Source organism: Melampsora larici-populina (assembly GCF_000204055.1).
Source record: "Melampsora larici-populina 98AG31 unplaced genomic scaffold MELLAscaffold_46, whole genome shotgun sequence".
Taxonomy (NCBI): Eukaryota; Fungi; Basidiomycota; class Pucciniomycetes; order Pucciniales; family Melampsoraceae; genus Melampsora; species Melampsora laricis-populina.
In genome coordinates, this window is record NW_006768810.1 from 745,460 (window position 1) to 770,111 (window position 24,652).

A 24,652-nucleotide genomic window follows, 5' to 3' on the forward strand; every position below is an offset into this window, starting at 1 on the left:
AAATTATGGTGCAACATCTGATAGAAGAGGTAAACTGCCAATCATATCATTTTATTGAATGTATATTCGATTTTACTGATCGGTGTCATTCTTTTGTATCGACAGTACCAGCCTGAATGCTGTAGGTCAACCACATAATACAGACCAATAGCAATCGAACCCATCATCCACCGGTATCACAGTACCTTGGTGAGTTAAAACCCATAGTCTATGGTTAAAGAAATGGGCGGTTGACTGCAAGTTTAAAAATGTTTCTGATAATCAAATCTGGGTTCTAATAGGGCAAGTTAAGCAAAGATTTGAAGCAACAGCAGCCCAAAGAATAGTATGAGGTTCAACACCATCAACTGTACCCACACCAATCAATACTTCGTCTTCATAATTCTGCTGGATTAATGGAACCGGGTGCTGATGTGAATCAACCACAACCTCAAATTTTTCATTAGACACCTGTTAGTGTAGATTTGGTAGATTATTCAGAGGATCAAGCCAAATTTATGAATTTCATACCTGGTCATCATCAAGAACTTGATCAAATTATTCTCTCAAATTCAATCGATCTTGTCCAATTTGGTCTCGTGTAAGATAGATTAATGTGAATGTGTGTGAGGAATTAGGTTTCAAGTTTTTTTTGGTTTTGGTTTTTGTTTGAGTTTATAAAAATTGTAGCTAACCTTTTTACAATTTGATTGGTTTTTAGGGTCTCAATTGGGATGTCATCGAATTCTTAGCACTTCAATATTGATTACATCCATTATCACTAGAAGATTGTGTTCAAATGAAACTTATCCTTCCTTTCAATCTGTTTGTTTTGTAGGGGACACAACTCAAAACTTGGGAATCACAAGTTATTTGAACAAATTACATCAAGGACTTAATTTGACCAAACAAGTCCTCTGAACAGGATTTCAATCCTTGACCTCCAACCATCAATCGACCTTTTTTAAAAAGTCACATCAAACTCTTTATATATATCAAATTTGCAAGAAGAATGATAAAAGCTTGATTGGGATCAGTAATCTTGGGTAGAAGATTTAAGCTTAAGCGAGATCAAATTTTACATGATCCATTCAAAAGTCTACCTCTGATACAATTCATCAAATCTTCAACTATTGGAGATATTTGGCCTGCTGTGTCGGCTACCCTTTAAGCTATTCCATTTTGTTTACACATTGATCAAAAAGGTTGTTGTCAGCGGTAAGCAAAACATCTTCATTGTCTATAATCTTTTCATAATGACTGGATAACATGTTTGATAATTTCCAACTCAATATGTTGATAGAGCACAATTATTATCACTGTACTGGGTGAGCTTGATATCTTCATGTGGAATATGTTATAGACATGAAACAAAGATGGCATCGCATATTGAATTTGCAAACTCTTCTCTTCAGGTAGCATCATTGGTTTTACTACATCTTACAGAACAAGTGGTGCTTATGTTTGACATACTGAAGCTAGGTCAGATACTATCATCTCACTCATCTTTACGGAGAAACATTACTTTGCACTTCAATCTCATCAATATTTCTCTAGGAAAGCATAGGGCAGTGTGATTCATCGCAGTCAAGTATCACACCGCCAAGAAATTCACGTCGGAATGCCCCTTCCGATGTCACATCGTGGACGGTGTTCCGAAGCAGGGTCGGGGCCAAATTGGGCGATAGAATTGTTGTGCGATGTGTAATCACATCTTCACTGTCCGATGGGATCCGCAGTCCGATTGAGGATCGCTTTGGCACAACTGATGAAACTGAGCGCCGATCCCAAACCGCATTGGTGGCCGCCAACTGAACCTCAGTCTGATCAGGTCCGATGGCTACTCGTATAGCGCTCATCCGACTAAAACAAATGTGCGATACAATCATCGCATCGCATCCCCTCTGAGCAACTAAATGTCGGGCCTTTTGTCCCGATTCAATCATTTTTTCGATTTCATGTCGGTGTTTGAATCGCAATTCAATCCCCTGAATGCCCGATTCAATCTCGCTGGCGAGGCAACTTCGGTTGCATCTTAGCGACGCATTCCAAAAGCAGCCGATGCAATCGGCGTAGGACCGATTTGGTCTCGAATCGACACAAAAATTGCAGAAAAATTTTCTGTCTTGCTTATTTCTTTGACACAAAAAACAAAAAGCGTGGGCTTTTCTGTACAAGGCCCATTTGAACTTGGTCTTGAGCTCTTTGAACTTCGAATCTGAGCTCTTCGAACTTCGAACTTCGAATCTCAAGCTCGAGTGTCAGAGGTCTGGGCTTCGAGCCTCAAGAGACCTTAACATATAAAGCTTCGAAGTTCGAACTTGACTTTGAAGTTCGAACTTGCCCTTGGAGACTCAGCACATAGCCACTCTTGGGATTAAGTGCTTCCATGTAGTCAGGGTGATGTGGAGAGTTTTTCACACCACTCAGCATGTTCCAAATCTTACGCTTAAAACTGGATATGGCTGCGTCCACAACACATTACCGGAGTCATTGTCTTCTTGGTGGGTAACTCTTTGTCCGTACGGCACAGACTTAACCTTGTACATACTCCAGAAAAATACGGCCCTATCCAGCCTCCAGATAACCCACATGATACAATAGAAAGAGCAACTCCCAGCGTCGCCCAGAAATACACAAGAAATAACAGGCATAGATACATACATCCAGTTTGAAAGTTTGACATCATAGTATCTCCGGAAACCCATCAATAACTCCCAGCGTCGCCCAGAGATACACAAGAGATAACAGGCATAGATACATACATCCAGTTTGAAAGTTTGACATCATAGTATCTCCGGAAACCCATCAATAAAGAAACCATTTCATATCTTGACATACACAACGAATAAGAGATCGTGAAGGATAGGTGAGAAGGTGTTGAAACATCATAGAAAGCATAGGCTAGACCGCTTCGAATCGATCTGCACATGGGACAAATGACCGTTTCGAACCTTTACGCATGAACTCGGAAAATCGACCTACTTCCTAAACCGATGAAGCCCAGGGAAGTGTAAACATGAGGTATTTGGTTAGTTTTGTCGACATTTCCTTTTTACAAGCTGGTCTGGATTACTGACATTGAATATCTTCTGATTCTCTCAAAGACAATGAAATGGGCCATATTTACGTAGCACTTGTGTTCTGAATACACGGATCAACTTGGCTTTGAGAATATTGCGGGGTACTGTAAGACCTTTGGTCATTACACAGACACGTGATCATGCACTTAGACATAACACTTAAGACTTAACATCAAGTACTATATATTCTTGTTTCTCTCTCTTTGTACGTTCTGGTTCCTTAGAGATATCGGGACTGATTAAATCTCCCTTCATCCTTCGGAACCAGGTACAGTCAAGCTTTCAGTTCTTCTTCTCTTACTTTCAGCTTTGTTTAGTTCATATAGTTGGAGAGATATCGGGACTGATTAAATCTCCCTTCATCCTTCGGAACCAGATGGGTTCTTGTTAGGTATTGAAATATAAAATCAGGTCTCTTGGGTTCTAGAAACCCTCTCGCTGTGTCTCACAGTGTCCCGTTCCGTAGTATCGAGTGAAGGTTCTCAGGAACCTTACACTTTTTTTTTCTCAAACCCAAAATCCGAGATTTTATTTCTCATCAACTGAAACTCAATCTCAATCGATACTCCAAGTTAACGCTGTATGCGACTTCGACTCAATTCATTCCGAAGAACCTTACCTATTTTAAAACGCCACTACTCCGCATTCAGTTAAAACTCCACACTTGATCGTCGTGTATGCCTACACGGCGTCAAGCCCCCACCACCGATCCTAAAGCTCCGCCAGAACCTCTGCCAGACCCGGAAGCAATTATTCGAGAAAATCGACGTCTACAACGTCAATCTCGGCCAGACCCTAATATTGCCAGACTAGCCGCGCTCGAACAACAACTGCCAGCCACACCTGCACGAACTCGAACAGACTACTTACCGCCTGTCACGCCGAACCGCCTTCGTACCGAATCAACCGCCCTGCCAGTCCTGCCAGAATCATCGGACGAATCACCCTTATCATCCATACCCTCGTCACCCACACGCCAACCAGCCTCGCCCAAAACGTTCCCAAAAATGACGGATCAGACTATTAAGCCAGGTGACCCTACTTCAGACCTTATGAAAGCAATCGTGGAGTCGAATCTGGCGACCAATCGTCGCATGGAGCAGATGGAGGAATTTATGAAGAAGATGTTGATATCTAAAGAGTCAACTTCTACAGCTCCTAGTCCGGAGGAATCTAAGCCAGCGAGTGGGATCGATTTGACGAAGTTCCGCACCTCAGATGGACCAATCTATAAGGGACCATACCGCGACGCGGAACCCTTTCTGTTATGGTACTCTTCCTTGAGAACCTTTTTCCGCACTAAAGGTGTGACGACGGATTCAGATCGCATCATCTTAGTAGGAAGTTTCTTGGAGGAACCTAATGCCCATGCTTTCTACGAAGGAGGCTACGATTCCTTCATCAAAGGTTCTTGGAAGGAGTTCCTCACTCAACTGTTCGCCTCCTGTTTAACTAGCGACTGGAAAGACCGGTTGTATGAGAAAGCTCAACATCTTCAAATGTCGCCATACGAAGACTTTATCGCTTATAGCACTCGGGCTCGACAAATCCAGATCTTGATAAACTTTGACTCAATCCGTATAAATGACTTACAACTAGCCACCTTCGTCGAGTACGGTATGATAGAAGAACTCAAAACCGCAGTCAAACTATGGGGTTTCTCCACTTATACCAAAGATTTCGCCTATCACACATTCGAATCTAAGTGTGAAACCCTCTACGCTTCCTTAGTCGCTTCTCACGCCATCACCAAGAAAATCAGGGTACCCAACTTTGCTACCACTTCGTACAATCGTCCTCGAGTCGCCGCGGCAACTACCTCTAGCACGACTGGTCGATTGAGCGACGAGGAGTTCACATGGAAGATCCATTCTTATCGCGATTCCATCGGGCAGTGCCACTTCTGTAAAGGATGGTGTGGTAGTGAACACCGAGCGTGCAAAGGACCCTATGTGAGGGAGAAAGTCGTCTTTCCGCCAGGTTATGTGGCACCTCCTAAGCCAGCAAATTACGTACCACCGAGGGCTAAGTCTTCACCACCAGCCGGTCGTGGACAAGCAGGTCGATCCACACAACCACCTGCAGGTCGTCCAGCTGCATCGTATGCAAAAGTAGCGGCGGCGTCGGAATTCCCAGAGATGGATGAAGTCTCGGTAGCGGCGCTTCAAGCCCTAGATGAAGAGCTCGATCTAGCTGAAACTGAAGGGTGCGTACCTCCCCCCAAACCACCACGTGTTATCATTGAATTTATCTATAACGGCGAGAAAATAAAGGCACTAGCTGATCCTGGGGCCGAAATCAACCTCTTGACAGAACGGGTGGCAGATCGGCTTAACCTTCGTAAACGAAAACTTGTGAAGCCGATGCAGCTTAGTCTTGCGGTCAACACCGAATCGCCACCTCCTGTGCTTACGCACTTCACAACTCTTGACCTCGTTGAACCAACGTCACAAAAAATGTTCAACAGGACTTATTGTAAACTAGGAGAAGTAGGAGGCGATTTCGATATGATTCTTGGGACGCCTTTTTTCAATATTTTTCAATTTTCTGTCTCTATAAATCAAAGAGCTATTGTGTGTGAAAAAACTGGTGTCAAAATTTATGATTATCGATTGTTAGAAGAATGGAATGAAGAGTTTCAAAAGTTGTCTGTGCCTCGTATCAATGAGCCTGTGAAGAAGTGCGAGACTTCGTGGGAGCAAGAAGTTAGTTTGAAAGAGAGACAGTTGTTTAAGAGTGATAATGAAGTGTATGAGATGAAACTGCTTGAAGAGTTTGAGGAATTATTCCCGGTGGATATTCCAGCTGTATCAGATGAAGCTGAAGAAGAAGGGCTTTTTGTGGATGGATCCTTCCCTGAGAAACTACAAAATGAGAGCTCTAAGATACGTCACAAAATTGTATTGAAGGACCCGGAAGCAGTCATCAAGGAGAAAGCTTACAATTACCCGCCAAAACACATGAATGCTTGGGGTAAATTAGTGGATCAGCATTTAGCAGCTGGGAGAATTCGGCGTTCAACTAGTCAATATGCTTCGCCAAGTCTCATCATTCCAAAGAAGGACCCTACCGAACTTCCGAGATGGGTATGCGATTACCGAGTCTTGAACAGCCTGACCGTGAGGGACCGTGCGCCGCTACCCAATGTGGACACGTTGGTCAGGCTTGTAGGAACTGGGAAAATTTTCTCTATTATAGATCTTACAAATGCATTCTTTCAAACACGCATGAGGGAGGCCGACATCCCCTTGACGGCCGTTCATACGCCATGGGGACTCTACGAGTGGTGCGTTATGCCAATGGGGCTAACGAACGCGCCGAGCACTCATCAAGGACGACTCGAGGAGGCCTTGGGAGATCTTTTGAATACCATCTGCGTAGTTTATTTAGACGATATTGTAGTATTTTCAAAGACAGCAGAAGAGCATGCGCTACACACAAAGATGGTCTTACAACGGCTGAGGGAGGCTAATTTATATTGTAGTAAGAAGAAAACTAAGTTATTCAGGAAGGAGATCAAGTTTTTAGGACACTGGATTTCAGGAGAAGGCATCAGAGCAGATGGTGAAAAAGTAGAGCAAGTATTGAATTGGAAAAGGCCGAAATCAGCAAAAGGAATCAAGAAGTTTTTGGGCACGGTGCAATGGATGAAAAAGTTCATCTGGGGTCTAGAAAAATATGTGAACAAACTCACGCCTCTCACCAGCACGAAACTTGATCCTTCGAAGTTCAGGTGGGGTAAGGAGGAAGAAGATGCTTTTCAAAATATCAAGCAACTGATGACATCATTACCAAATTTGAAGAACATCGACTTTGAGTCAGACGACCCAGTGTGGCTCTTTACGGACGCTAGTGGTTCAGGTCTGGGAGCTGCTTTATTCCAAGGTAAAGAGTGGAAGATAGCATCGCCAGTAGCTTATGAGTCGAGACAGATGACGCCGGCGGAGAGGAATTACCCCGTACATGAGCAGGAGCTCTTGGCTGTGATGCACGCGCTCCACAAGTGGAGGATGCTTTTGTTGGGTATGAAGATTAATATCATGTCGGACCATCACTCATTGACTTATCTCCTTAAGCAGAAGACTCTCAGTAGAAGACAAGCTAGGTGGATTGAGACATTGGCGGATTTTGATGTGGATTTTAAGTACATTAAAGGGGAAGATAACAGTGTAGCAGATGCGTTGTCAAGGAAGGATATCGATGAAGAAAGTGTAGACTGTGTAGCGGCGTTGATTGAAGCAGGACCTATGTTGTCACCACAAGTACATAATCGCATCACGGAAGGTTATGACGGTGATTCATTTTATAGCACGGTGAAGGCAGTCCTCCCATTGCGAGAAGATTGTGTCTTGGTGGACGGGCTGCTCTATATCGACAACAGGTTGTATATTCCGTTCGTGAACAGTTTAAGGGAGGAGTTGATAGACGAAGCACATTCAAGGCTAGGTCATTTAGGATATCTGAAGACTATTGGTGACCTCAGGAGGGATTTCTTTTGGCCACGGATGGCGAAGGACGTACAGGCGTTTGTGAAGTCTTGCGATGTGTGTCAACGCACGAAAGGGTCCACTCAAGCTCCGATCGGAAAAATGCTCACGCCGTCTATTCCGCAATTGCCCCTTGAGTGTCTCGCCATCGACTTTGTGGGACCTCTTCCAAAAGTCAACACCTACGACATGATACTGACATGTACGTGCAGACTCTCAGGCTTTACAAAGATTATCCCATGCAGCCAGACAGACAATGCCGAGAAGACAGCGACTAGACTTTTCTCAGCTTGGATCGGCACCTTTGGCGCACCAACGTCTATCATCAGTGATCGGGACAAAACGTGGACGTCAGTATTCTGGAAGGCACTCATGCGACGTTGTGGTACAAATTTCCACATGACGACAGCGTTCCATCCGCAGGCCGACGGCAGGAGTGAGCGGACTAACCGCACTGTAGGACAGATACTTCGCACATTCACCTCCAAGCGTCAAGGTAAATGGCTCGAGTCCCTGGCGGCGGTAGAGTACGCAATCAATGGAGCCATGAATGTCTCCACAGGCATGACCCCGTTCGAACTCATTTACGGTCGACGTCAACGACTTATCTCGAGCAAGGAGGCAGAAGATACCGACCCATCATCTCTAGACAAGTGGTTCAAAGCTCGACAAGATACATGGGCATCAGCGCGCGACGCACTGTGGACCAGTCGGGTACACCAAGCGTTACAGCACAACAAGCGTTGTCGAACAGCAGAACCCCTTTTACCGGACTCCTGGGCATTGTTAGACAACTCGGATTGGCGAGGAAGACACCAAGGCGGCGTAGACAAGTTGAAGGAACGATTCGAAGGACCTTACAAGGTTATCAACTCGTCAAACCACGGACAAAATGTCGAATTAGAACTTCCGGAGGGGGATCGAAGACACAACATCTTTCATGTTTCAAAGGTCAAGCCCTACATTGAACGCGAGGAGGAGGAAGTCGAGGCGCTGATTGATGGAGTACGGAAGTAAGTTCCTCTCCTCTGTATGCACCGCCGTAGTATACTACGAAAATTGTCAAAAAACAACACCTCGGCCACTCTGTGAGCACAACCCTTTCGACACTCTCCCTTTAGTTGTCGACGAAGCAGGATGGCGACAATTGCGGCGGACTTCAGATTCAACAGATTTCGACTTCAAGATTTATTTCCTTTTTTTTTTTTTCTTCTTTTTTCTTTTCTCTTTCTGTTTTTATTATTTTTCACATCAAGACAAATCAATTTCAGATGGTTTTACAATTTTTTTCTTTTCCTTTTCATTTTTGTTTTGATAACATCAACTTTTCCTCAGGCATGCTTTTCTTCCTTTTATAGGAGGGGAGACTGTAAGACCTTTGGTCATTACACAGACACGTGATCATGCACTTAGACATAACACTTAAGACTTAACATCAAGTACTATATATTCTTGTTTCTCTCTCTTTGTACGTTCTGGTTCCTTAGAGATATCGGGACTGATTAAATCTCCCTTCATCCTTCGGAACCAGGTACAGTCAAGCTTTCAGTTCTTCTTCTCTTACTTTCAGCTTTGTTTAGTTCATATAGTTGGAGAGATATCGGGACTGATTAAATCTCCCTTCATCCTTCGGAACCAGATGGGTTCTTGTTAGGTATTGAAATATAAAATCAGGTCTCTTGGGTTCTAGAAACCCTCTCGCTGTGTCTCACAGTGTCCCGTTCCGTAGTATCGAGTGAAGGTTCTCAGGAACCTTACAACAGGCAGTTAACATATGTAGTGGTGGTATTAGTAATATTTAAGGTTCCAAGAGTATTCCTGGGATTTCACAGTTATAGATGATGATGTAATGTTACAGGAGCAAGAGGGTATTAGTAATGGCTGTGTACAGGAGTAAAAAGGTGTGAATTTTGTTGAAAATAGAGGTTTTTAGGTGATTACATATGTCAAATGACGTCAGATTAGTTTGGTAGATAGTTAATTCAACGCGAAATCACCCAATAAATAATGTGCAAACTTTAAAACACTAGTAACAGAGGTGTGCAAGGAGGATTATAAGGGAAATAAGGAATTGGAGTGAACTTTGGATTTTACACTTACATGCATACATGTAGCAACATTTGCATACAAAAACCTTGACTTCACAACTCAATGACTCATTCATCACTCATTATAAGAACATGACCTGGGGCCATTTAATAATTAGCATCATGAGCTCTATAATGTGCACTTTAGTAATTGAAAATTGGACATCAATTAAAGAAACCCGTAACTTCAAAAATAGGGTTTCACCCACATTATAAGGGAAACATCACCTGTAATCATCATAAGAAGTGCTGTGTAACATGTGATTACATCATTGATCACTATTGGCTGTGCAAATTACATCATCTATTAGTAACAAAGTCATTACATCACATCATTACAAGGTTTTTAGGGGGTTTTGGTCAAAATTGATTGGTTTTTGAGGCTGTTGACCATTGTAAGACTTGTAACACATCAATATATATACTCATGAAGGGTTTGGGGATTGTGGTTCCCCTTTTGATTATATTTTATCTTTGGTATAGTGTTTTTAATCAATATTAAATTATACTGTATTTGTACTAAGGTCATTTAAATCCGCCCCTTCAAGCCAGGAGAAATTTATTTACATGTGTTCAAGACTATTATTCCCTTTAGGAATAATACATACAACCACCATGTAAATATCCATGTGGCACGTCGACGTGCACACACGGAGAGTTTTGAAATAAAACTTCAAGTCCTTTGGTCAAATTTAGACTGAGATTGTTGTTGAGCACCCTTTGTGCTTTGTGATTTGTTCAAAGGATTTGCAGAATCCTTTGTTGTCAGCAGGGGTCAACTGACTTTCAACCTCCCAGGTGATAAGGGGAAGATGTGCTTGTTGTGGCACCTCTTTGATGGGTTGTTACAGGGTCTAAGGAAATTCTTTTGTGTGTGCACGTCGACGTGCTACAAGAATATTTACATGGTGAACAGTATTGCTAGCAATTGATATTGTTTGTGAACTTTTTGCGCTTAAAAACTGGAATAATACTTAAAAGTATTGATAACTTTTCTCTGGTGCCTTTTATTTTTTTCTCTGTTATCACAACGTGGTCAGCAAGTGCCCTTGTGCAGGTTTCTTTGAATAAGGCACTCTTTAGGCAAATTCTACTATTCATACATTAGTAGATTATCCCTTCTTAGGTGTTGTAAAGCTCTTTTTGAGCTTTAAATACTACAATGTTCCAAGGGCTTGGATCTTGCCCCACCCAATGTGTATGTGAGTTGTATTTCACTCTTTACACAGTCCAGTGGCAATCATCTGAGCAGGTTATAAGAAGCACCCAGAGTATTAGTCATAAATATCAAAGATTTGTTAAGACTTCCTTTGTGTTGGTCATTCTGTTGTTGCTCAGTCCTTGCTGTAGCATTTTTGTTCAGCTTTTAGCAATGTGGGGGTCATTTGCCCATCATACCACCAAAGTTCCAATGTCATCAGATGACATCATGAATCTGTATACACCTGCTCCTGTATGAAAAGATCACAAATATAAAGTTTATTAATATCATGTAAATTGAGTGGGTTATTGAGGTTTGAAGAAAGCATGGATAAAAAATACTATTTTTATGCTATACTTAAGACTTGGATCTTGAACATCTTCAATCTGTATCAACATACATAGACATTACACTTGATCATATTTTCCACAATATGTTTCTCTGCATTTTTGTCCCCTACAGCCTTTGTCTATGGGCAGTATTTATATATGTAATTGCTGATTGTATACAGAGGTTGAATTTGCTGGAGTTCTTTGAGCTTCAGGCAAACTGTGACAAAGTTTAGGGCCAAAATTGTGCTCAAATTAACTGATATGTGTGTAAATAGTACTCTCCAAAGGTTTCTGCTATTAATTTCTTCATATTATTCCTAGGAACAACAAATCAGGGAAAAATTGGACTGCTCATGTAGAATCCACAATTGCATACACTGCAAACATTATTCAACTTCCCCAAGTGGGCAGGAAAAAATGATTGGGAGTATGATTTGTCATAAAATGATCTATCACTCCACACCTGAGCCATGAAACCCACACTACATATGTGTAGCAGGCTCTGTGAATAGGTTGGTATCATGTACATAGAGTTTTGCTCATTTATCTGCTCATCAGAATAAGTTATTCATATGTGATACATGCTGTAACTTTTTTTAAGATTGACTACATACACTGACTCAATGTTTTGGTGTAATCTCATCAACTCAACTGCATGAAACATCCTTCCTGTTACTGAGAAATAGCTTCAAAAATATTGCCTGAGCAGCTACAGAATTTTATGTATAGTGCATGGAGGCAAATCATTGTCAATTCAAAACCAAGGCCTGAAACAATTGCTCAACCACAAAACTTGTCATACCCACCAGCCAATAAAAGTTCTGGAATGCTTTCACTGAGAGGATTCCATGCATATCTTTTTTTTCTTTTTTTTCAAAACAATAAATCCATACCAAGCCATCAACTTTTCCAAAAAAAACAAGTCATGGAATGCTGTCCCTTAGAGCAATCCCTGCATATATTTTTGGGGAAAAATAATGAAATCTTGTTCTTTTCTGAAGAGTTGATCTTTTTTACATTTGCATTTTATCTCTGTGGACAACACCGCAAGCGCTACGCAACGCAATGGATTTCAACCTATTTCCATTGTGTTGCGCAGTCGGCGCATTATTACGCTACGCAACCACTCCGCAATGGGGCGTTTTTATTCTACCTTGCCGTTGTGGAGCGGTCAGGCAAATATTGCGGAAAATGCGCAATATTGCCCTATTTCCGCAATATTTGCCCTAAATAACTGTCAAAAACCAACCGCAATTGCGGTGCGGGTTTCTGAGCAACAGGTTTTTTGAACCTGGATTGCAGAGCGCTGGCACCGCACTATATTGTGTTGCTATTCCGGCGCCCAAGAGCGCTACGCAACCGCACCGCAACCGCAACATAGTGTGGTGCTCTTGCCGTATTGCTGTGGGTTTTTGTCTTAGAAAGCTGAGAACCAGCACATCTTGCTGCCCAAGGGCTTGTTGGCTTGAGACAGGAAGCCAAGCTCAAGTCAAATGAGGAGTGTACAATCTGGATGAAGAAACCAGAATCCAACCTGATTGAAGGTTCTGAAATTTGAGCTGGTAGGGGCAAAAGGGCAAATTATGAAGTATTTACCTGTATTTAATTGATCCCAAATTGCCAAGGTCTTGCCTCCACGCACTATAGTGAATTTTTGGGACAAATTTTCTGAATTCAACAGAGGTACATGTGGTATAACATGTGATTTATTCAGGCCCTTGCTATTTGCAGCCCACACAAAATCCATGTAGGCGCTGCCAAAACAGCGCCTACATGAAGGGTGCGTTCACTTAAGCAATTTCTGGTGAGAAATCACATTCTGCAAAATTTAAAGTGTCTATTTGGTGGTGTATGTTTCATTTTTGCATTCAAAAATTTACAGAATGTGATTTCTGCTTGAGAATTTCTTAAGTGAACGCGCCCAAAGGTTTCCCACAAAAAAGCGCCTATATTTATGATGTAGGCACTTTTTCCTTTTTCAAATGACGCCTACAGGCTGAAAAACCAATGTAGGTGTCATTTGTGAACGCCTACATTCTAAAAATAAAATGTAGGCGTAAATTTGAAGCGCCTACATTAGGGGGTTTCAAGTCAATAAATTTACGGTATTTTACAGTCCAACAAGTTGTCCAATGTTGCAAAATATACCGTAAATTTGAAAAAATTGGGACACCTTTTTATGTGTCCCGAATGGTGTTGACCGTATATTTGCAGAAAAAAACCCACCGTAAAATTTAAAAAACTTGTCCATTTTTTAAAAAGTTTCACAAAATATTTCTGACTTGAAACCCCCTATTGTGTAGGCATCACAAAAATGCGCCTACATCTTTTTTTTGACTGTAGGCGTAATTTTTGTGCGCCTACATATGTTAATACCACCACCCTTATAATTTAATACCAACACCCTTATTCTTTAATTTCAACACCCTTATGATTTAATTCCAACACCCTTATAATTAATTATAAGACCCTTATAATTTTATAATCAAATGCACATTCTTACATTTAATACCCTTATCATTTAATACCAACACCCTTATAATTAATCTCACCACCCTTATAATCAATCTCACCACCCTTATAATTTAATACCAACACCCATATATATATACCAACACCCTTATAGATTTGTATTCACACATGTATAAGACCCTTATAACTAACTTAAGCGCCTACATGGAAAAAACAATGTAGGCGCTTTTTTTGAGCGCCTACATTTCATTTTTAGAATGTAGGCGTACACAAATGACGCCTATTTTGGTTTTTCAGCCTGCAGGCGTCATTTGAAAAGGGAAAAAGCACCTACATCATAAATGTAGGCGCTTTTTGGCGGAAAACAACCATGTAGGCGTAATTTGGACAGCACCTACATGGATTTCATGTGGGCTGCAAATAGCAACGGCCTTCATTTATTCTGGCAGGCAAAAAACTGAGCTGACCTGTATGTACATGATAGACAACTATTTACTTAGCTTGTTGCACATATGTAGTGTGAGTGTTATGTCTCAGGTGTGCAGTATTGGATCCTTTTATGACAAACTGCACTATCAATCATTTTCCTCTTCCAACTTGGGGAAGTTGGATGATGTTCACAGTGATATAGAAATGTTCCTTGTACAGGAAGGCTGTAAAGCACAAAAATGTAGAGAAGTGTATCACAGAAAGGGATCTAAGATTTATTGTATATGTATATTGACAAAGAGTAAAAATATCAAAGATCCATGTCTTAATTATAGTACAAAAATAGTATTTTTTATCTGTGTTTTTTTCAAACTTCAATAACTCAGTCAATTTACATGATAAAGGTTGATAAACTATATATTCTTGATCTGTGAATACAGGAGAAGGTGTGTACAGATGTACAATGTCATATGATCACATCACAATTTTGGTGGTATGACAGGCAGATGACCCCAGTATCATGCTGAAATTAGTTTAAAGTCATTTTGAAATCCTGTTGAAATCCTGTTGAAATCCTGCTGAAATCCTGTCGAAGTCATGGTAGTATCTGGCCTACCAGTCACTATTAGCTGGGAGCTGTAATTGTATACAGCAGATAGCTTATACATGTGAAGTGACTAAAAGAACTGGAGTTAAACATGATTTCTTTGAAACAAGGTATTTTGATATGTAGAGTGGATAAATGTTTTGACTTTAGATATTTGGTATATTGAAGTGGATTTGACTTGTGGTTATTGTTTTTCACTGCTCTTCACTCTTTTTCTTGCACACCTATTTTGCTCAAATGATATATGTTTTCCAAAATTTGTCCAGAAGGTCTTATTGATCCCAGAGCCTGGCTTCTTGTTAAGAAAGTTATCAAACAACTTCACATTATATTCAAATGATGGGGAAAGTCCAGAATCCTTTCTAATTCTTTTGCCAAATCTTGATATATAATAGTCAAATCCCCAGCCAAAAAGTTCAAGATCACCAACAGGAAGATTCTGAAAAACTTTATGTGTTTTTGTTGATGATATCATTGATTCAAATTCAACTTTCCATTGATGCACAAACCTCTTAACCTCATTATCGTTCTCCTTCATCATATATTTTTCTATATCTTCATGTACCAGTAAAACATGATCATCTCTTCTGGATGTGTCTCCAAATTTTGATGGCCAGACAATAGCTCTTCCTGCTTCACTTATCTCATGTGACTTGGTTTTCCAAATTATCTCAAAAGTTTCAGTAGAGCTTGAAGCAAAATTTGCATCTGGATATCCTCTGACAAAGTCTGATTTCCAGGTGGTAGAAAGGTGATTTCTGAGAAAGCTTTTCTGGCTTCTAAATTTGTAGAAGCCCCCATCATCTAGTGTGCCATAAACAAGTTGAAGTATTCTTGGAATTGTGGACATCTTTTTTCCGGGTTTATTGTGAAGTGACTCCCTCCCCTTCCCTTGAACCATGTCATAAACAAAAGGGTTTTTGCAAGTTTGATAAATCACATCTGTGTGCCACAAAACAAACCTAGAAAGATGTTCATTATCAAAGTTTGTGTTGCTTTCCATATACCACAGATGGTAGGCCCTGAACACATAGCCAGTTATCTTCTTTATTCTTTCCCAAGTGTGAATGGTTGGATTCAATGTCAATATGAAATATACATAAGGCAGAAGCAATTCCTGTGTCCAGATCTCTTTCCCTGCTTGAATCAGAATTCTTCCATGGGTGGTCCCCTGAACATATAGCTCCTGAATGAAATCCACCAGGTTTCCTGTGAAGAAGATGGCAGCAGCTGAACAAACAGCTATAGGTGTATGCTCTTTGAAACTTTGCATATCAACACCAATGTTACATTGTGAGTGATTCACTGTCTTGATTGGTTGTGGTGAAAAGATAGCACATATCTCTGGTGGGGTAATTCTTGTGTCTTCCAGGTGTGAACTTTCAGAAGCTTTTTGCAGCTCTCCATGGGATCTTGCATCCTTAGAATCCCAATTCTGTGATTGTATTTCTTTCTTTTTGTGGTTGGGGTCAGTTTCTGCATCTTTGGAAATTTTGGCTCCCAAGTCAACTTCTTGTGGTGCAATATTCAAATCAAATCCAAGAATCAAATCATGACTTGTAATTGATATTGTATCCAGACTATTCCTCTTGCCTGAAGTTGAGCCCCTATTGTTTTTGCTGTGTCCAGATTCTAATTTCCATTTGGTTGTCTTCATAGGATTGACCTCTTGACAATCTCTTCCATGATGAGAAGGTGCTTCAAGTGATTGAGACACACCTTCAACATTGCCTAGCATCTCCATAAATTGAGATCCATCATCCCTAGTTGAAGCCTTGCAAAATTCCCTAGATTTTTTCTCAATTGGAGATGTAATTTTCATGGGGATCTTTGAAACTTCTTCTTCAGATATTTGCATGCACAAACATTGAAAATTAGAGAATGACCAAAGCCATATCACTGCCAGCATTAAAGAGGTTCCCAGATGGGAATATGGGTCCTAGTGATCAGATTCCCATTCTGCTACTGTTACACAGTTCCATGAATATTGCCTGAGTAGCCATTGTGATATATGTAGTCAATATTTTGAAATGTGTGTCTCAATCTGAACAAAGTTACAGCATGTATTACACATGATTTCCTTATCTAGATGAGCAGATAACTGAGCGGACCTGTATGTAGCTGATAGCTAAGGATTTACTCAGATGTTTGCACATATGTAGTGTATGCTTTATGGCTCAGATGTGCAGTGCGAGATGATTTGATGCTCCATTCTTCTCTCAATGATATTCCCAGCCTAGGTCATGTTCCGACCAGGGAACCTATTTAATGCTGGCAGTGTATCATGATCAAGCTTTGCATGGTAACTTTCAATTGGACTCTTGGAGATTGATTCTTGAGATATGTTGATCAGGGGCAAATGCACAATGAATGATAAGCCTTTATACATTCATTGATTGTGGCAACAATGGGTAAGCTGTGCTGCAACATGCTGCATGCAAGTTTCAGCAGGGCGCAGCTTTTGTACAAGATCAGTTGCATTGCAATGCAGCACAGCTGTTCAAAAAACCACAAAAAAAACCTAGGTCCAAAGCATACCTTCAAAGAGCAACACTTCAAGGGTTAACAGCTGCGCAGCACATAGGTTAGCACAAGCTGTACTGCACCACCACCAGATGTAGCACCCTTGACCTCAAAAGGAGCAACAGTAAATCAATTCAATGATGTCAAAAGGTATTAAAGAGTATGAAACAATAAATGAGAGTGTAAAGATAACAAAGAGTAAAACTTGAAATAAGAAGAAATAAGAAGAATACATTTCATTTGATAAAAAGAGTGTAGAGAAATAGAAGGGAGTGAAACAGAAGCAAATGAGAGAAAGATAAAAAATACCAATTCATTGGAATTCCCATTTCTTTGAATACCCATGTGAGATCCTAAAAATCAGTACTAAGATCCACTCCTTCCCTTCACCATAAACTGCTTGAAACTGAGCTTCCAAATTCCCAGGGAATCAAACTGCCTCAATTACAAGAGCAAATGTCTTATGCACATGAGCAGATCTGTCCTGCAGCACACAATGATTCTGTCAATTCCAAGTAACATCTTGCCATGATTTCCAGTATTTGATATCTCTTTTTGTGTAACTGTAACATGATTGTCCAACATTCAACTCTCTTTATTTGTACCATCAGATCTATGTAAAATTGAATCTATACTGACCTTCCACCATTGGACACTTGCCTTGAGACACTGGACATCATAATCTCCTGTCCTCACTTGACCAGCTCAGCATAAGTAGTTTTTGTAAGAAATGACTTTGTCATCACAAGCTTCAGACTTCTCTTCAAACTCACTGCAATATAGATCAGGCTTTGGTGATAAGGTTAAAGGTGTTTTTGAGTTTCTGTGTTCAGCTTGAGACAATTGTGGCAGATTGTTCAGGGGCTGAAAACTTGTATTCATGGTAATGTAGTTGTAGAGTGGCTTCAGCTTTTATGGAAACAACAGAGGTTGCTCCAAATCACTTATTAACACTACCAAAAATTCAATATTTTCTAGACAGAAAAGAAAATGGATGATACCAAAAAATAGTGAAAAGTCATTAAGCTAGCAAAAAATATGGATCTTGTATATATTAGAGCTCACGCCTTCAAATCAAGTACTTTCAGGTATTTTTAGAACCAGTATTGGTTGGTGTACTAAAATTAAACCTTGAAAGTCCTCAGAAGAGGATGGCGACCTGTCACATTTTCTGAAATTTCCCTCACAGCTTTTGAGACAGATTTTACATTATATATGTAGATACATAGAACAGACTTGCATGAGTGTTTGGTCCTCATTTTGGCTTGTCTGCCATATGGTGTATTTGCTTTTCACATTTCCTCCTTTTTCTCTATTTCTTGGTTACCTTTTTGATGTTTCACTGTTTCTTTGTTTTGTATGCTTTCCTTATTGTAATACTGTGCTACTTGTTTGTTGATCTTGTCTGTTGGGATATGTAAAACACAGCAAAGACTGTCACCACCTTTTTAATCCAATGTTTCCTCAAATCCCAGCCCTCAGAAGGAGTCTTTTGAAGGTTTTGATCTGAGGTGATTCTTGGTGCAGAGGAATACCTTGGATCAAAACCTCAGACAAAGTCTGTGCGTGGATTTGCCTCCAATGATGCCGCAAATTTCTCACCCCAAGGCATCTATGTTGGCAGTGTGTATTTTTTGGTTTTCAGTGGTAACCTGTGAAGTTTGATCTTCTATAAGGTAATTAAAATTGTTTTTTTTCTGAAGTGCAACGTATTATTATAATGAATTAGTAGTATATCTACTCAGTTACACAATATCTCAAGTCGGCCAAGAAATTCTTTGAAAATACTTGCAGAGGACCCCTCACAGAGATCCCATTCCCAAGTATCTGCTCCCAGCCTCAGCCTATAACAGACCTCCACCATTTTCTGAGCATAGGAGCTGGATTTCATTTGAACCCTCAGGAGTGATTGAGCCAAAGTCATTAGCTACTGTGGAAACACCCTCTTTCAATCTTGTGAATATTGATACTGATTTCTGTTTGAAAATTCTCTGGTGAATTGTTGATGAACTCATTATGATACTTTGATTGTGGAAGACTTAAGATTCAGATCAGTTGGAAACACTGGGGCTTTCTTCACAATAGCATCCTTGGAAAGAAATACAAGATAACCCCAAACTGATGATTCAGTCCAATTTTATTATTCATGAGACATTGATTTTGATAAACTAGGAAGGTGCATGTAACATATTGTGAAAATTGTATGATATTAGCTCCACTTTTTGTCTTATATATTGCACCCAGTTAAACTCAAGATCACAATTTTAAACTTGTGAAAAAGTCACAGTTTTCAAACCTAAGGGCTATCTGAACTAGAACAAAGGATGCCATCAACTTCAGGTCATCTCTTCGCCTTGTTTCTCATAAAGGCAGTCATTCAGGCGGCAGGGAGCTCATGTACAGAGTCTTTTTTCAAAGTTTAGCAATTGATTATATCTATGAATCTCAAAGACTTGAAAAAAATGTATTAAGATCAGGCAATGCAAAAGAATCCTGTTCAACTTCTTGTGGTTTCAAAAACAACTATTTTAAAAGGAATTAACGGAATTAAAGGGAATTAAATCTGAAACAAAATTTCAAAACATAGTCCAAATGTCCAAGTAGTATTAAAGTGAAGAGTAAATTCGAGATACAGAGGGACACTCTGACGAGATGGACTGTATGATTCATGGCTGTGCAAAATTAAGTGTTCGAAGATAAGTTCAAACTTCTTGGATGGTCTCATAAACGTGGGTGTGCATGGAGCCTGAGGGTGACTTGCAAACAGATCGAAAAGATTGGAGTTATCGAAGTTGATGGAGTTGAGGTTGTTGGATGTTGCACATTTCTAAGGAGAAGTATCGTAAATTGAAGTTAAAGGCATTGACACTCTATCTCTGTCACAGTCCACCACCTGAGAAGCTTTCGACACTCGGTGAATGAGAAATCTGAGGAATCTAACACTACATCACAAGCTTCCAAAAGCTGCTTCAACCGAATCGTACATTCTTCATTTTCCTCGTGAGGTGATGAAGGTTTGAACGAAGCAGGCTCGATGAACGTGGCTGGGCCTTCAATCATGTCAACTGGACAGTCCGAAAAGTCTATATCAGCCACTTGTGTGGACGTGAAGTCTGCGATGTTGATGTTTGATGTTTCTTGAGCGGCCGTTTTCAGACAAACAACCCAAACAGGCTCCCCAATACGTTCTTCGCATTTGGATGCACTATTCTCCAGTCCTTCAGCGCTCTCTATTTCAGCAATCGTAGTGTGAATGGGTGTTTTACTTGCAAGTTCGAATTTGAACTCGGGGCCGGAAAGAAATTTGTTCAAGTTCTGCATATCAGAAATATAAATCGTTGGAACTCTATGTTATAGGATTGAGGTCAAGGAAAAAAAAATAAGAGAAATATAACGGTGAAGCTCAACTTGGATACGATTGTCCTCATCAGAGGTGGACGCTTCGATTAAATCATCAATACGCAGTAGGAAACACCATTCACATGGCTCGCGACAAGGATGTGAGGCGGTAGTGAGTCCTGCTTTCCATTTAGATTTGGAGATGGCTCCACGACCAGCCACCAGATGATAGGCAATCAGTTCGAGTATTTCCGTAGGTAGCCAGGATTTCCCTCTTTGGGCTCTCACGATTGTTGCCGATTCGCTTGTTTCTTCTAGGGTGGAAGCTGCGTGAAGTAGTGAGATTGCTGGGAGTGGTATGCCATAAACGACTTTGGTGATCTTTCGACACATGTTTTTGTCGAGATTTTTATGATAGAAGTCGGCAGTTTGAGAAAGATGGGGATGTTATTTGATTTAAGGTGACATCATAATCAGTAATGTACAGATTCAATGCCAAAAGCTGATGATGTTTATCAGACTGAGAATAAACGGTAATTAAACATTAGACCTGCTTAGAAGCTCTTTCAGGGAGGTTGAAGGTGTTTTGATGATGTCAGTTGGGATTATGAATTCATTTTATTTATTTCATTTGAGTCAAGTATGAGCATGAATCGAAAGATTCACCAAGTAATTCTTGATCGAAATGGATCTCGGATATTAACGTACCCGGTGGATGAACTCAGGTAAGATGAAGCTGTGTGGAACACGTCGAAACGAGCAAGTGTCGGGCTCTGCCTTCAAGAGACAAAGATGGTCGGTCGCAAATCAATGTCGGAGTTGCGGATGAGCCCAAGACAGTCCTCACCCGAAGATAAGGTGAACGACAGACAACTTTCTGGCTCTGCAATCGGATTCAAGAGGTCAGGAGAGGGTCGACGGAAAGGATATCCACAAAGTAGTTCCCAGGTCTCTGCCAACAACCTGATATGACAGAAGGCGTGTCAGCTGTGAAAGGCGAGGGTGGATAGCGACTTTTGCTCAGAGGTCGAGATGATTTTGACAGTATTTGGATCAGCCTAAGCTCGAGTCGAATGTGATTTGAAGAAAACTTGTATGTGTCGATCAAAAGCCTGCCAGCTATCTGACATGGAAATCCCACTGCACCGAACGAGCGGGAAAATGGGGCGAGCGGTTGAAGAAATGGATGATTACAAAGAAAAGTTGCCTCTCTTTTGCAAATTGGGCGTAATGCTCCCTGAACCCATATAGGACTGGTTGAATTTAGGCTGGAAATCCCTCGGACAGGGTGAGCAGTGAATCCAAGCTCACTGCTTTCACTGAGCTGCGTGTATCTGGAACACCAACGCATCTGACGAAAACAATCATACTGAGCTTCAGGGACTCGATCCTGATCCCCTTGAGCTTAATGCCTGCCTTTAATAGGCAAGGGGAAGAATTAACTGATCAAACAGTTTGGTGCATTCCTCAGCAGCCAACTTCAAGGCTAACTCACGTGATCCTCCTACTAGTCATGTTTAGAGTTGGTTGAAATCATCTGAGCTGGCGCATCGTTCCACTGGCTGAATGCATGTCAGGGGCTGGTTCACCACCTGAAATTTTTTCAATCTTCTTACGTCCTGAGGTCCTCAGATAGAGTATGTCTATCAATAATACCACACGGTTACGTAAGTGTCTTCAGACACTAAATTTTGACAGTCCTGCCAGAGCAACTCCAATCGTGATTAGTTAAATGATTAACTGAAGATTTGTAAAAATCCCCAGCCGTGAATCTGTAGGCAAGGGTTAGTCAAATACCACTGTGCTCGTCTCCTGTTTTCCTCGCCCCGAGGAGAAGCTCCAATTCCTGAGGCCCAATTCACCAAGAAGATTAGGGATGTAATCTCATCTTGCCATAGTAATTGAATTTGCACCATGTACACAGTCTTGTTCGGTAAACTTGAACATGAGTGGGTCTTCTTTCTTTTCGAATTGTCTATCTCCCAGATGATGACTATGGGCAGACTAAGACTGCAGTAAACTAACACTGATACCTGACAGGTTCAGTCAATCGAGTCAAATTTGTCCAGCTACCGAATCAGAATTCAGTTAACATCAAGGGTTCTTTTTTCATTCTTGTAGGGGGTGTACTGAATCTTTCGGACAATATGTTTTTTATACCACAGCTGAAATTTCCGAACTGATAGGATGGTTGGTGCGCATGAGATTAGGCTTGCTTGTGGCTGATCTGCAAAAAACCTCGAGGTGAAAATGGTCGAGGTAGGGAAATTTCTCATGCAAATGAAAACACATGACAAAGGAAGAAAATAAAGAGTTATGCGCTCAAGTTCACAAAAAAGGATACAAGGGTCAAAACTCGAAAGGGACGGCAACGAGAGGTCCCACATAGCTACATAAAGCCTCTTGGCGGTATATGGGACTCTGGCTGGACGAGAGATAACCAGGCTCAGCAACGTCGCAACAAAAATTATACATTTATAATTTTTTAACATCGACTTTCCAAAGAGATCAAGGCGTGTCAAAGCAAATCAGGAGACTTCGACTCATCCGTCAGAAATCCAGCTGATTTGTCCAATGGAAATTCAAGTTGGTCTTTTGACATACCTCTTCAGTGGGCTTTGAATGGTCTGAAGATAGCTCAATGACCTAGTTAGCAGCCAAATCAGGGGGGCGTGCTCATAGCGTCAAAATGTAGTAAATGTCTATGAATTATAGATTGATTGTCTGTATAGCACTTTCAAACTTCGGGTCATGATGCATCATAGATTGGGGGGGCAGGTTTGAAAGGTTTAGGTGAAATTCTAGTAGAGTACAAGATCGGTTATACTAAAACATTTTCTTGAGATTCAATAGTACATATATAGACGAAACGGTACGTTCAATTGATGATTCTTCAAGTGACTGGGTAAGAATACTGCATCCTGTGACGATTATGTAATGAATATGCATCCAGAGTAAAAAAATCGATTAGAGAGTCCTCAAAAGCTAGCTTTGGAGGAGGATTTGCGTACCATGGGATCTTACTATTCTTAGTTTTTCCGTCACTGTATCTCTTCGCTGGTCTTTCCCAGGTGGGCAAAGACTTCACTTCCTCGTCAGATGATAATGGCATTACGACGCCCAATTCCCACTACAAAAAAGCAATAAAAGTCAGCTAAAGTAGGACTCCAGATATATGTTGAGGGAATGGGACTAAACATTCGAGATTTCCAATTTGCTCGCTTGAATGTTATCACCAGACTTTGACTTGCGTTTTGAGGAAGACGTCGATGCAACTAGTCTACCCCAAGCTGCAGGAGTACTACGATGTCAAAAACGTGGATGACAAGATAAGAACAATTACATATAGCTATGAAGAATGTGAGCTATGAGAGAGTGACATATACAAATTATGAGATCCAACATAGAGGAAACCTTTGGCGCGGGTATCGATGAAATTTGAAGAGTCAGAATCATTAATTTTATTCTTTGAAGAACTCGGTTCCGCGCTTGCTTTCACGTTTCCTTTTTGCAGACCTGATTTTCCCAAATCTCTAAAGAGTCCAAGGATCATCTGAAATTCCATCATGCGAAAAGACGAGTCCTTTGATTAGCTGTGTCCAATTAGAGACGACATGTCCATGTATATCAGTATCATGACCTCTTATTATGGGCTTACCTTGACGTGCATGATCAAGCCTGTTCTTTTTGACTTTGAATTCACAAAAAGATGCTTTGGGTAGTCATCCTTTATCCACATGGCTCGAGTGCAAAACAAAGTTTGTGCGCCTGGCTGTCCACCAATACTATCGTCCACGGTCTCGAGTGTTGGATAAACGATTTTCACAGGAGGATATTCATCATCTGAGCCAACGTAGCTGGTATCCATGTCGGTGGGTCTTTGACCGGCCGCAGCGCGATGAAAGGATGTCAGCCATTGGAGATTATATGCGCCAATCGACGATCCCTGTGCGCAGACAAAGTGTTATCAGGTCCCAATCTTGGTGTAGATGGACATGGTCCAATGGCCAACTTGACATTCCAATTCCACCAAACGACCTGTAGTAGGTCCTGACTGTAGCCCAAGCGCTTTTACTTGGTTTGCTAGGTCAACAAGACCGTACTTAGCCTGTT

General features: G+C 40.9%; 3 protein-coding genes across 3 annotated transcripts; all 3 read right to left on the reverse strand.

Moving 5' to 3' along the window:
• Nucleotides 1-14,861: 14,861 nt before the first annotated feature.
• Nucleotides 14,862-16,499, reverse strand: MELLADRAFT_66837 (uncharacterized protein; the record flags this gene model as incomplete). Its single annotated transcript, XM_007414852.1, has 1 exon — nt 14,862-16,499. The coding sequence occupies one exon, from the start codon at nt 16,497-16,499 to the stop codon at nt 14,862-14,864; it is 1,638 nt and encodes a 545-aa protein (XP_007414914.1).
• A 3,258-nt stretch (nt 16,500-19,757) lies between these two features.
• MELLADRAFT_66838 (uncharacterized protein) lies at nt 19,758-20,932 on the reverse strand (the record flags this gene model as incomplete). The annotated part of the gene is made up of 3 exons (XM_007414851.1): nt 19,758-20,027; nt 20,147-20,515; nt 20,609-20,932. The coding sequence occupies 3 exons, from the start codon at nt 20,930-20,932 to the stop codon at nt 19,758-19,760; spliced, it is 963 nt and encodes a 320-aa protein (XP_007414913.1).
• Nucleotides 20,933-23,432: 2,500 nt separating this feature from the next.
• On the reverse strand, nt 23,433-24,407 carry MELLADRAFT_110734 (uncharacterized protein; the record flags this gene model as incomplete). The annotated part of the gene is made up of 4 exons (XM_007414850.1): nt 23,433-23,669; nt 23,738-23,840; nt 23,926-24,092; nt 24,198-24,407. The coding sequence occupies 4 exons, from the start codon at nt 24,405-24,407 to the stop codon at nt 23,433-23,435; spliced, it is 717 nt and encodes a 238-aa protein (XP_007414912.1).
• Nucleotides 24,408-24,652: the final 245 nt, after the last annotated feature.